The sequence below is a fragment of the Heterodontus francisci genome, chromosome 4, assembly GCF_036365525.1.
Source record: "Heterodontus francisci isolate sHetFra1 chromosome 4, sHetFra1.hap1, whole genome shotgun sequence".
NCBI lineage: Eukaryota > Metazoa > Chordata > Chondrichthyes > Heterodontiformes > Heterodontidae > Heterodontus > Heterodontus francisci.
This window is the reverse complement of record NC_090374.1, coordinates 69,138,935-69,152,879: the sequence shown is the minus strand read 5'-3', so window position 1 is coordinate 69,152,879 and position 13,945 is coordinate 69,138,935. Positions and strand designations below refer to the sequence as shown.

The 13,945-nt window shown below is 45.6% G+C and overlaps 1 protein-coding gene across 1 annotated transcript in view; it reads right to left on the bottom strand.

Annotated features, from left to right (window-relative positions):
• Window positions 1-13,945, bottom strand: part of adgrv1 (adhesion G protein-coupled receptor V1) — an 810,104-nt gene that overhangs the window by 477,648 nt on the left and 318,511 nt on the right. Inside the window, exons 51-52 of the mRNA XM_068029668.1 lie at window positions 10,446-10,650; window positions 9,422-9,568 (exon numbers count right to left, since the gene is read on the bottom strand). Of these exons, the coding sequence (XP_067885769.1) occupies window positions 9,422-9,568; window positions 10,446-10,650 (352 nt within the window). The remainder of the gene's footprint in view (window positions 1-9,421; window positions 9,569-10,445; window positions 10,651-13,945) is intronic.

Sequence of the window (13,945 nt, the reverse complement as noted above, 5' to 3'; positions counted from 1 at the left end):
GGATGTTCTTGCTATAGAGGCAGCGCAGTGAAGGTTTACCGGACTGATTCCTGGGATGGCGGGACTGACGTATGTGGAGAGATTGAGTCAGTTAGGATTATAGTGCTGGAGTTCAAAAGAGTGAGGGGGGATCTCATAGAAACCTATAAAATTCTAACAGGACTTGACAGGATAGATGCAGGAAGGATGTTCCCCATGATGGGGCAGTCCAGAACCAGGGGTCATAGTCTAAGAATACAGGGTAAACCTTTCAGGACTGAGAGGAGGAGAAATCTATTCACCCAGACAGTGGTGGGTCTGTGGAATTCACTACCACAGAAAACAGTTGAGGCCAAAACATTGTATGTTTTCAAGAAGGAGTTAGATATAGCTCTTGGGTCGAAAGGGATCAAAGGGTATGGGGCGAAAGTGGGAACAGGTTACTGAGCTGGATGATATGCCATGATCATAATGAATGGCAGAGCAGGCTCGAAGGACCAAATGGCCTACTCCTGCTCCTATTTTCAATGTTTCTACGTACAAGAACACCCAGATCGCTCTGTACTGCAGTATATTTCTCCATCTAAATAATAATCTGCCTCTTTATTCTTCCTACCAACGTGGATGACCTCATACTTTCCCACGTTGAACTCCATCTGCCAGGTTTTTGCCCACTCACTCAACCTACCTCTATCCCTTTGCAGATTCTTTGTGTCCTCATGTTGATTGTGGGGGATTCAGCGATGGTCATACCATTGAACATTAAGGGGAGATGGTTAGATTCTCTCTTGTTTGAGATGGTCATTGCCTGGCACTTGTGTGGCGCAAATGTTACTTGCCATTTATCAGCCCAAGCCTGGATATTGTCCAGGTCTTGCTGCGTCAGGACACGGGTTGCTTCAGTATCTGAAAAGTCACGAATGGTGCTGAACATAGTGCAATCATCAGCGAACATCCCCACTTCTGACCTTATGATTGAAGGAAGGTCAGTGATGAAGCAGCTGAAGATGGTTGGACCTAGGACACTACCTTGAGGAACTCCTGCAGTGATATCCTTGAGCTGAATTGATTTACCTCCAACAGCCACAACCATCTTCCTTTGTGCTAGACATGACTCCAACCAGCAGACAGTTTCGCCCCGATTCCAATTGACTCCAGTTCTGCGAGGGCTCCTTGATGCCATACTTGGTCAAATGCTGCCTTAATGTCAAGGGCAGTCACTCTCACCTCACCTCTTGAGTTCAGCTCTTTTGTCCATGTTTGGACCAATGCTGTAATGAGGTCAGGAGCTGAGTGGCCCTGATGGAACCCAAGCTGAGCGTCAGTGAGAAGGTTATTGCTAAGCAAGTGCCGCTTGATAGCACTGTCGACAACCCCTTCCTTCACTTTGCTGATGATTGAGAGTAGACTGATAGGGTGGTAATTGGCTGGGTTGGATTTGTCCTGCTGTTTGCATACTTGGGTAATTTTCCACATTGCCGGGTAGATGCCAGTGTTGTAACTGTACTGGAACAGTTTGGCTAGGGGTGTGGCTCGTTCTGGAGCACGTCTTCAGTACTATTGCCAAAATGCTGTCAGGGCCCATAGCTTTTGCAGTATCCAGTGCCCTCAGCTGTTTCTTGATATCACGTGGAGTGAATTGGATTAACTGAAGACTGGCATCTGTGATGCTGGGGACCTCAGGAGGAGGCTAAGTTGGATCATCCGCTCGGCACTTCTGTCTGAAGATGGATGTAAATGCTTCAGCCTTTTCTTTTGCACTGATATGCTGGGCTCCCCCATTTTTGAGGATGGGGATGTTTTTGGAGTCTCCTCCTCCTGTTAGCTGTTTAATTGTCCACCACCATTCACGACTGGATGTGGCAGGGCTGCAGAGCTTAGATCTGATCCATTGGTTGTGGGATCACTTCACCCTGTCTATCGCATGCTGCTTATGACGTTAGGCATGCAAGTGGTCCTGCGTGGTAGCTTCACCAGGCTGACACCTCTTTTTTAGTTATGACTGATGCCTCTCCTGGTATGCCTTCCTGCACTCTTCATTGAACTAGGGTTGGTCTCCTGGCTTGATGGCAATGGTAGAGTGAGGGATATACCGAGCCATGAGGTTACAGATTGTGGTTGAGTACAATTCTGCTGCTGCTGTTGGCCCACAGCACCTCACCAGCAGAGCTTAAAAGTGCAGCGGCAGTGGAAAGTAGTGAGACTGAGTGAGACCGGCAGAGTTTATAAGTGCAGTGGCAGCGGGAAGGAGCGAGACTGAGTGAGACCGGCAGAGTTTAAAATGCAGCGAGAGCGGGAAGGAGCGAGACTGAGTGAGACCGGCAGAGTTTAAAATGCAGCGGCAGCGGGAAGGAGCGAGACTGAGTGAGACTGGCAGAGTTTAGAAGTGCAGCAGCAGCACGCCTGAGTTTTGAAAAAAAAAAGTCAACAGTGATGTCACAGGAGAGCTGCAAGATGATTTGTTGGTGAGTCACTGCTCTTAGCGAATTGCTCTAAATAGCTGGGTAAGTATCTCAGGTAAGAAAAGTTTAAAGTTTATTTCAAATATAGAAAGTAGTGTTTTTTTTAAGGGAGTTCCGTAGTAATGAGGTCCAGGGAAGAAGGGCCCGAGAGTATTATTGGACATTAAGATCTTCCAGAAGGTTTAATCTAACTTAAAGGGTTAAGTCATGGCAGGAGAACTCAAAGCTGTGGTGTGCTCCTCGTGCCCCATGACGGAAGCCGGGAGTATTTCCAGTGCCCGGGACCAGCATCTGTGCAGGAAATGAATCCAGCTGCAGCTCCTGGAAGCCCTGGTTTCGGAGATGGAGCGGCAGCTGGGGACACTGTGGAGCATCCATGAGGCAGAGCGTATCATCGATAGCATGTATAGATAGGTGGTCACACCGCAGGCTCAGACCCCCACAGGCAGGAGGGGAATGGGTGACCACCAGGCAGAGCAAGAGGACTAGCCAGGCAGTGCAGGAATCTCCTGTGGCTATTCCCCTGCAAAACAGGTATACTGCTTTGGATACTGTTGGGGGAATGGCCTCTCAGGGGAAAGCAGCAACAGCCCAATTTGTTGCACCACGGTTGGCTCTGCTGCACAGGGAAGGAGTAAAAAGTGTGGGAATGCAATAGTTATAGGGGAATAGATAGGCGTTTCTGTGGCCGCAAAAGAGGCTCCAGGATAGTATGTTGCCTCCCTGGTGCTAGGGTCAAGGATGTCTCAGAGCGGTTACAAGACATTCTGAAGGAGGCGGGTGAACAGCCAGTGGTCATGGTACACATTGGTACAAATGACATAGGTAAACAAAAAGGATGAGGTCCTAAAAGCAGAATATAGAGAGCTAGGAAGTAAGTTGAAAAGTAGGACCTCAAAGGTGGTGATCTCAGGATTACTACCAGTGTCACGTGCTAGTCAGAGTACAAAACAGCAAGATATATTGGATGAATATGTGGCTGCAGAGATGGTGTGAGAGGGAGGGTTTTTGATTCCTGGGGCATTGAGACCAGTTCTGGGGGAGGTGGGACCAGTACAAACTGGACGGGTTACACCTGGGCAGGACCAGGACTGATGTCATAGAGTCACAGAGAGATACAGCACTGAAACAGGCCCTTCAGCCCACCAAGTCTGTGCCAACCAACAACCACCCATTTATACTAATTCTACATTAATCCCATATTCCTGACCACATCCCCACCATTCTCCTACCACTGACCTACACTAGGGGCAAATTATAAATGCCAATTTACCTATCAACCTGCAAGTCTTTGGCTGCGGGAGGAAACCGGAGGACCCAGCAGAAACCCACGCGGTCACAGGGAGAACTTGCAAACTCCGCACTGGCAGTACCCAGAACCGAAACCTGGTCGCTGGAGCTGTGAGGCTGTGGTGCTAACCACCGTGCCACTGTGCCTGGGGGGAGTATTTGCGAGAGTGGTTGGGGAGGGTTTCAACTAAAATGGCAGGGGGATGGGAACCTTTGCAAAGAGTCAGAGGAGGGGGATCAAAGACAAGAACAAAAGACAGTAAGGGGAATAAGAAATGTGATAGGCAGAGAAATCAAGGGCCAGAATCAAACAGGGCCACAGTGAAAAATAGTGGGAAGGGGCCAAATAATGTTAAAAAGACAAGCCTTAAGGCTTTGTGCCTTAACGCGCGGAGCATTCGCAATAAAGTGGAGGAATTAATCGCACAAATAGATGTAAACAGGTATGATATAGTCGGGATTACGGAGACATGGCTGCAAGGTGACCAGGGATTGGAAATGAACATGCAGGGATATTCAGTATTTAGGAAGGACAGACAAAAAGCAAAAGGCGGTGCAGTTGCATTGCTGGTTAAAGAGGAAATTAACACAATAGTGAGGAAAGATATTAGCTCTGACGATGTGGAATCTGTATGGGTAGAGCTGAGAAACATTAAGGGGCAAAAAAGGTTAGTGGGGGTTGTATATAGACACACAAACTGTAGTGGTGATGTTGGGAATGGCATTAAACAGGAAATTAGAGATGCATGCGATAAAGGAACATCTGTAATTATGGGTGACTTTAATCTGCTATTAGATTGGGCAAATCAAATTAGTCACAAAACCATAGAGGAGGAATTCATGGAGTGTATACGGGATGGTTCTCTGGATAAATATGTTGAGGAACCAACTAGAGAACAGGCCATCCTAGACTGGGTGTTGTGTAATGAGAGAGGAATAATTGACAATCTAGTGGTGCGAGACCCCTTGGGATGAGCAACCATAATATGATAGAATTCTTCGTCAAGATAGAGAGTGACGTAGTTGATTCTGAGACAAGGGTCCTGAATCTTAGTAATGTAAACTACGAAGGTATGAGGCGCGAGCTGGCCATGATGGATTCGGAAACGTTACTTGCAGGGATGACGGTGGATAGGCAATGGCAAACATTCAAAGAGCGCATGGATGAACTGCAACAATTATTTATTCCCATCTGGCGCAAAAGTAAAACGGAAAGGTAGCCAAACCATGGCTTACAAGGGAAATTAGAGATGGCATTAGATCTAAGGAACAGGCATATAAATTTGCCAGCAAGAACAACAGACCTCAGGATTGGGAATTGTTTAGAATTCAGCAAAGGAGGACCAAGGGATTGATTAAGAAGGGGAACATAGAGTATGACAGCAAACTTGCAGGGAACATAAAAACTGACTGTAAAAGTTTCTATAGGTATATGAAGAGAAAAAGATTGGTGAAGACAAATGTAGGTCACTTACAGTCAGAAACAGGGGAATTTATTATGGGGAATAAAGAACTGGCTGACCAACTAAGTGCATACTTTGGTTTTGTCTTCACAAAGGAGGACACAAATATCATACCAGAAACATTGGGGAACACAGGATTTAATGAGAGAGAGGAACTGAAAGAAATCAGTATTAGTAGAGAAATGGTGTTGGGGAAATTGATGGGATTGAAGGCCGATAAACCCCCAGGGCCTGATGGTATGCATCCCAGAATACTTAAGGAAGTGGCCCTAGAAATAGTGGATGCATTGGTGGTCATCTTCCAAGATTCTATAGACCCTGGAACAGTTCCTACAGATTGGAGGGTAGTTAATGTAACCCCACTATTTAAAAAGAGAGGTAGAGAGAAAACAGGGAATTATAGACCAGTCAGCATGACGTCAGTAGTGGGGAAAATTCTAGAGTCCATTATCAAAGATTTTATAGCAGAGCACTTAGAGAACAGTGGTAGAATCGGGCAAGTCAGCATGGATTTACGAGGATATAACTCGTAGAGTTGATGAGGGGGAGCCAGTGGATGTGGTTTACTTGGACTTTCAGAAGGCTTTCGACAAAGTCCCACATAAGAGATTAGCATGTAAAATTAAAGCACATGGGATTGGGGGTAGTGTATTGCGATGGATAGAAAATTGGTTGGCGGACAGGAAATAGGGATAAATGGGTCTTTATTCTAATGGCAGGCAGTGACTAGTGGGGTACTGCAGGGATCGGTGCTCGGACCCCAGCTATTCACAATATACATTCATGATTTAGATGAGCGAACTAAATGTAATATCTCCAAATTTGCAGATGACACAAAACTAGGTGGGAGGGTGAGTTCTGAGGAGGATGCAGAGAGGCTTCAGGGTGATTTGGACAAGTTGAGTGAGTGGGCTAATGCATGGCAGATGCAGTATAATGTGGATAAATGTGAGGTTATCCACTTTGGTAGCAAAAACAGGAAGGCAGATTATTATCTGAATGGCTTTAAACTGAGAGAGGGAAATATGCAGCGAGACCTGGGTGTTCTCCTACACCAGTCGCTGAAGGTAAGCATGCAGGTGCAACAGGCGGTAAAAAGGCAAATGGTATGTTGGCCTTCATAGCGAGAGGATTCGAGTACAGGAGCAGGGATGTCTTGCTGCAATTATACAGGGCCTTGGTGAGGCCACAACTGGAATATTGTGTGCTGTTTTGGTCTCCTTATCTGAGGAAGGATGTTCTTGCTATAGAGGAAGTGCAGCGAATGTTTACCGGACTGATTCCTGGGAAGGTGGGACTGACGTATGAGGAGAGATTGAGTCGGTTAGGATTATATTCGCTGGAGTTCAGAAGAATAGGATTCTGACAGTACTTGACAGGGTAGAAGCAGGAAGGATGTTCCCAATGGTGGGGCAGTCCAAAACCAGGGGTCATAGTCTAAGGATACGAAGTAGACCTTTCAGGACTGAGAGGAGGAGAAATTTCTTCACCCAGAGAGTGGTGGGCCTGTGGAATTCGCTACCACAGAAAGCAGTTGAGGCCAAAACATTGTATGTTTTCAAGAAGGAGTTAGATATAGCTCTTGGGTCTAAAGGGATCAAAGGGTATGGGGCGAAGGCAAGAACAGGCTACCTACTTGGATGATCATCCATTATTATAATGAATGGCGCAGCAGGCTCTCAGGGCCAAATGGCTTACCCCTGCTCCTATTTTCAATGTTTCTATGGATGCCCAGTTTTGAGTTGTTAGATCTGTTTGAAATCTATCCCATTAAGGTGGTAGTGCCACACAACACGATGGAGAGTATTCTCAATGTGAAGACGGGGCGTCGTCTCCACAAGGGCTGTGCGATGGTCACTCCTACCAATAGTGTCATGGACAGATGCATCAGTGACAAGTAGACTGGTGAGGATGAGGTCAAGTAGGATTTTCCCTGTTGTTGGTTCCCTCACTACCTGCCGCAGACCCAGTCTAGCAGCTATGTCCTTTAGGACTTGGCCAGCCCAGTCAATCGTGGTGCTACCAAGCCACTCTTGGTGATGGACATTGAAATCCGCACCACCCACCCCCCCCCCACCGCCCCCCCATCAGAGTACATGCTGTGCCTTGCTACACAGTACTTCTTCCAATTGGTGTTCAACATGGAGAAGCACTGATTCATCAGCCAAGGGAGATGTGGGTGGTGTAGACCCAGCAAAAACACATATAGCAAAAACACATAAGAACTTAATTAAAACAAAGGGGCCAGTAACACAACAATGAACAGTGTGTTGAAGGGAGGATGGGTAAAAGAGGCCACAGCACACAGATGGCCAAGGAGTTGTAGATATGATTATAGAAAAGGTATTGAGGAGGATCCCTGAAACTAGAAGTCGTCATGGACACCAGATATGGTTAAACTCATAGTAGACAATGGGAAACTGAAGTTTTGAATAGGTTCTTACTGAACCAAATAAGGAATTATTATGTCATTATACCAGACCCCCATGAGTAAGTATGAGGGGTGGGTCTTAGAAACAAGATTTAACCCGACTGAAACTGAGGAAGGTACGAGAACCCTGGGGAAGAACACTCGAGAAGATACCCTGAGCCAGGGGCTCAGAGAACAAAAGAGCAGCCACAAGTCCAAGACTGATCACATCGAGCCTTGACAGGTAGTAGACTGTGCAAGCAGTGAGAGCTTGTACTTTGATGTGTTTTGATACTGTACAGGTAGTGAGAGCATGTACTTGTTGATTTAGTGTGTGAATAAAATATTGATATACCTTTCACCAATCGGATTCCATGGATTCTTTAAGAGTAAGTGCGTGTTAGGCACAACAGTGGTAGGTAGTAATCCACAAGAGGTTTCCTTGCCCATGTTTGACCTGATGGCATAAGATTTCATGGAGTCCAGAGTCAATGTTGACTGTATACCACTGTGCCACCATCTCTGCTGGGTCTGGCCTTCTGGTGGGACAGGACATACCCAGGGATGGTGATGGTGGTATCAGGCACATTGTCTATACGGTATGATTCCGTGAGTATGTCTATGTCAGGCTGTTGCTTGACTAGTCAGTGGGACAACTCTCCCAATTTTGGCACAAGCCCCTAGATGTTAGTAAGGAGGACTTTTCAGTGTCAACAGGGCTGGGTTTTCTGTTGTCGTTTCCAGCACCTAGGTCGATGCCGGGTGGCCTATCCAGTTTCATGTTTTTTCTTAGGCTTTGTAGCGGTTTGACACAACTGAGTGGCTTGCTCGGCTATTTCAAAGGGCATTTAAGAGTCAACCACATTGCTGTGGGTTTGGAGTCACATATAGGCCAGACCAAGTAAGGATGGCAGATTTCTTTCCCTAAAAGATATTAGTGATCCAGTTGGGTTTTTACAACATTCAACAATGGTTTCATGGTCACCCTTAGACCAGCGTTTAATTCCAGATTTATTAATCGAATTCAAATTTCACCATCTGTTGTGGTGGGATTCGAACCCATGTCCCCCCGAGCATTAGCCTAGGCCTCTGGAATACTAGTCCAGTGACATTACCATTAGGTCTCCGCCTAAACAACTGACAGTTGTAATGCAAAATCATCAGATCTTGGGAAGTATAGCCAGATAGATACAGCAAAAATCCCAGGAGGTAATAGTCTGTGGAACACACGAACATGTCCATGCCTGGAGTCCTGTGCTACAGAAAGGATATCCAAGTAATGGGTTTAAGGCATCTGCACTATGAAACGAGACTGATGAAGCTGAGAAGGCTCAGGGCAGGTATTGTACATGGGTTCAAGATGTTTAGAAGCATCTTACTAAATTTTTAACCCATAATATATTTGAGATTACCACCAATTTTAGAACTGGGACACACAGGCTCAAGCTTAGAAGAGGGAAACTAGAAGGGCAGTTTATATTTAACTACTTTTGCAGACAGTGGTGAATATGGGAATGGACTACTGAGGTACCATGTGGAGGCAAAATCTGGTACCAGCCAGATGCATTGTAGAGTATTTTCTGGTTCTGTACTTACCTAAAGCAAACAAAGATTGTTGAAATGACTTCAAAAGTAATTGAAAATTATGATCATTTAGCTTAGTTACTTTTGGAATATAAAGTAAAATGAAGGAAAATGTAACTTTTGGGTAACAAAACAATAATCCAAATCCCTAGACTTCAACCCAGCTCATCCACAAGATTTTGAACACTTGGGAACAAATCAATCATTAAAAAGACAAAGTGAAATCTCCTTACTACTCCAGAAGTTGGAAAGATATCATTGATATTTCCATTGGTTGTCCATTGTATAGTCACAGGTCTGTGTTTTCCCCGCAGCCGTTCAATATGCAGAGTGACCACACTGTCCTGTTCTAATTCTTCAACTTGCTTGGACAAGGAACCCTGGGAAAGGGAACATAAAATACTCTCAACTTCTAATGTTGTTCAACTATAAAGTTCAGAATCTTGACTATTGGTAGTTTAACCATCAACCTATTTACTTTTTCACTCCAATAGCAGAAGAAATGTTGGCCAGTATTTTCAGCAACAATGAAAGTTTCCTCAAACACAAACACTATCTGGATGTCACATTGCTATCACTTTAATTTTAGTCTTGAACAAATACCTTTTTGTATTAACACCACAGCCAGAATTTTCTGCCATCCCAGGAGCAAACTGGAGGTGGGTGGGTTGTAAAATTGAGTGGGAGGCAGAGGGTGCCATTCCCGTCGCCTTCCCGCCCCCACTACAACTTTACAAGTGGCAGCGGAGGCAAGAAGTGGCCTGCCCATCCCAGGCCAATTAAGGCCCTTAAGTGGTAATTAACTGCCACTTAAGTGCCTCCTCCCACCGCTGCTGGTATATTACCAGTAGCAGCCAGGCAGCTCAGGACCTCAGGATGCCACTCAATAAAAGCAGCCGGCCTTCTTGCGGGCTTGGGGGGTACCCTCATGATCAGGCACTTTGTACCCCACAGAGGACCCCCTCCAATGGAACAAACCGCCTCCACTGCACTACATTCGGCCCCTCAGAGGGGCGGAGGTCCAGCCCAAGGCCAATTAAGGGCCTGAGCCACGTAAAATCATAGCGTGGCTCCCAGGCCCAGCGGAGGTGGGCTCGCCCCTGACTTTTTGGCCAGTGGGCGGGGCCACCAGCCCAACGTAAAATTCCAGCCGACAACACTGGAACCTAAGACACGTAAAATGCCTCTGAGCTGTTTTCATAATATTGAAATATATTTATGCAAAAAGAAACTATTAAAATGAATACCTGCATTTACCTGTACAAAACCAATTATCCCATGTGCATCGTCATTTGACTGGATGATTATAGTCACTTGATCATTAAAACCAATCTCAGCTCCTCCTTTTGCATTTGTGAGCCTCGCTGCAAAAAACTCATCATCCTCTGGTATATCATCATCAAGAATATTTATAGCTATCACAGCTTCTTTATCCCCAGGTTCAAATATGAGTTCACCAGACCTATCAATTTAATAAGTGACAATATATTGTCAATAATATTTACATTAATACTAAGAGAACAGTAGCATGTTAAGAGATTTTTTAAGTATAACTTCAGTTGCATTTTTTAAACTTATCCAAAGTTGGTTCATTTTCCTGTGAATTTGTTTTGTTCGGTACACATTTCTCTAATCCTATTTCACAACACATTATTTTTCAACTATTTTAAAAACAAATAAAGAAACAACTTTCAATTATATAGCAGGTTTCAGGTGCTCTGAATGACCCAAAACATCTCACAGGCAAAGACTTACTTTTGAAATGCAATCATTATTATGAAGGCACACAGCAGCCAATTTGTGTGCGTCAAGATCCCATAAACAAGGAATGTAATAAATGACCAGTTAATCAAATTTTGGGTGATGGTTAAGGGATAAATGTTGAGCGGTATATCAGGAAGATTTCCTGCTCACCTTCAAATAGTGCCATGTGATCTTTTACATGCACCTGAGCAGGCAGAAAGGGCTTCTATTTAACATTGCCTCTGAAAGACAGCACCTCTAAAAATGCAGCATACCCTCACTATTGCACTGAGGTATTAGCCTAAATTAAAGCAAAATACTGTGGAAGCTGGAAATCTGAAATAAAAACAGAAAAGCGCTGGAAAAACTCAGCAGGTCTGGCAGCATCTGTGGAGAGAGAAGCAGAGTTAACGTTTCAGATCAGTGACCCTTCTTCAGAACTGGAGAACTTCTGCTTCTCTCTCCACAGATGCTGCCAGAGCTGCTGAGTTTTTCCAGCACTTTTCTGTTTTTATATTAGCCTAAATTATTTGTTTAAGTCTTGGAGTGAACCCACAATTATCTGACTCAAAGGCAAGAATGCCAAGCTGACAATAGACAAACAATTAATATTTTACACGTTATTCCTAGCTAAAGGGCCAAAGCAATCATCGGTTTATCAAACTATGACATTTGTATTGGAAAAGGGAAATTAGAAATAAACATATTGGGAGCAATTTTCAACTGGAGTATGTATTGAACAGGTTCTGGACTGGTTATGCGCTATACCCGCCCAATGGTTCCAGCAAGAGATCAGAAGTTGCCAGCACTCAATAATAAAACACAGGCAGTCCACTGCAGGGTTTGGGGCACAGAAATCTGATGGATTCTCTGTGGAGCTGAGTCAGAAGACAAGCACACAAAGTGGAGCAGGCGATCTAGGAGGATCACTGAGTGGTGGACAATGAGCCTGAATTTCCATCCAGGCACCTCAAAAATTACTAATCAAAAATGTTTTCTCAGTGGATTTCAGCAGTCCCTTCAAGGACTATTTGGTAGGTTTTTCAACCTCTGGTACCAATGGACAGAGCTTGCAAAACACAAGCACCACGCATTCATGGTCTTATAAATCAATATAGGACCCCAATTTATATATTTTCATAAGACCGTTTCAGATAGGTGCCAACGACGTGATCTTGGGTGCCTCCAAGAAAACTGGTGACAGGGTTTAGTATGAAAGAACGAGTTGGAGATGCAGAGGTTGTGATAGGTACACAACTCAAGCAGTCTCTGTCCATTCTCATTCATCCTTCATCCTTCCAATGCCATAGTGCTCAAGGCAGGAGGGCGATGAATCATGGTCGGCCCCAACCCTGGGATTAAAGTCCCCCAGCAGGAACAGATGTTCGGTATTGGGGATGCTACCAATGATATTATGGAGTTCCTCATAGAACTGGTCTTTATCCTGAGTGACGTGTAACAGGGCTGTGTTCTCGCACCTACACTGTTTGGGATCTTCTTCTCCCTGCTGCTCTCACACGCGTTCAAGTCTTCAGAAGAAGGAATTTTCCTCCACACAAGATCAGGTGGCAGGTTGTTCAACCTTGCCTGTCTAAGAGCGAAGACCAAAGTACGGAAAGTTCTCATCAGGGAACTCCTCTTTGCTGACGATGCTGCATTAACATCTCACACTGAAAAATGTCTGCAGAGACTCAGTGACAGGATTGCGGCTGCCTGCAACGAATTTGGCCTAATCATCAGCCTCAAGAAAATGAACATCATGGGACAGGATGTCAGAAATGCTCCATCCATCAATATCGGCGACCACGCTCTGGAAGTGGTTCAAGAGTTCATCTAACTAGGGCGGCACAGTGGCGCAGTGGTTAGCACCGCAGCCTCACAGCTCCAGCGACCCGGGTTCAGTTCTTTGTTTAGTTTAGAGATACAGCACTGAAACAGGCCCTTCGGCCCACCGAGTCTGTGCCGACCAACAACCACCCATTTATAGTAACCCTACAGTAATCCCATATTCCCTATCACATCCCTACACTAGGGGCAATTTACAATGGCCAATTTACCTATCACCTGCAAGTCTTTGGATGTGGGAGGAAACCGGAGCACCCAGCGAAAACCCACGCAGACACAGGGAGAACTTACAAACTCTGCACAGGCAGTACCCAGAATCGAACCCGGGTCCCTGGAGCTGTGAGGCTGCGGTGCTAACCACTGCGCCACTGTGTACCCATTCTGGGTACTGCCTGTGTGGAGTTTGCAAGTTCTCCCTGTGTCTGCGTGGGTTTCCTCCGGGTGCTCCGGTTTCCTCCCACAGCCAAAAGACTTGCAGGTTTATAGGTAAATTGGCCATTATAAATTGCCCCTAGTATAGGTAGGTGGTAAGGGAATATAGGGACAGGTGAGGATGTGGTAGGAATATGGGATTAGTGTAGGATTAGTATGAATGGGTGGTTAATGGTCAGCACAGACTCGGTGGGCCGAAGGGCCTGTTTCAGTGCTGTATCTCTAAATCTAAAAAAAAATCTAGGCTCAACTATCACCAGTAACCTGTCTCTCGATGCAGAAATCAACAAGCGCATGGGAAAGGCTTCCACTGCTATGTCCAGACTGGCGAAGAGAGTGTGGGAAAATGGCGCACTGGCACGGAACAGAAAAGTCCAAGTGTATCAAGCCTGTGTCCTCAGTACCTTGCTCTACGGCAGCGAGGCCTGGACAACGTATGTCAGCCAAGACCGACGTCTCAATTCATTCCATCTTCATGCCTCCGGAGAATCCTTGGCATCAGGTAGCAGGACCGTATCTCCAACACAAAAGTCCTCGAGGCGGCCAATATCCCCAGCATATACACCCTACTGAGCCAGTGGCGCTTGAGATGGCTTGGCCATGTGAAGGTGGCAGGATCCCCAAGGACACATTGTACAGTGAGCTCGCCACTGGTATCAGACCCACCGGCCGTCCACCTCTCCGTTTGAAAGATGTCTGCAAACGCGACATGAAGTCCTGTGACATTGATCACAAGT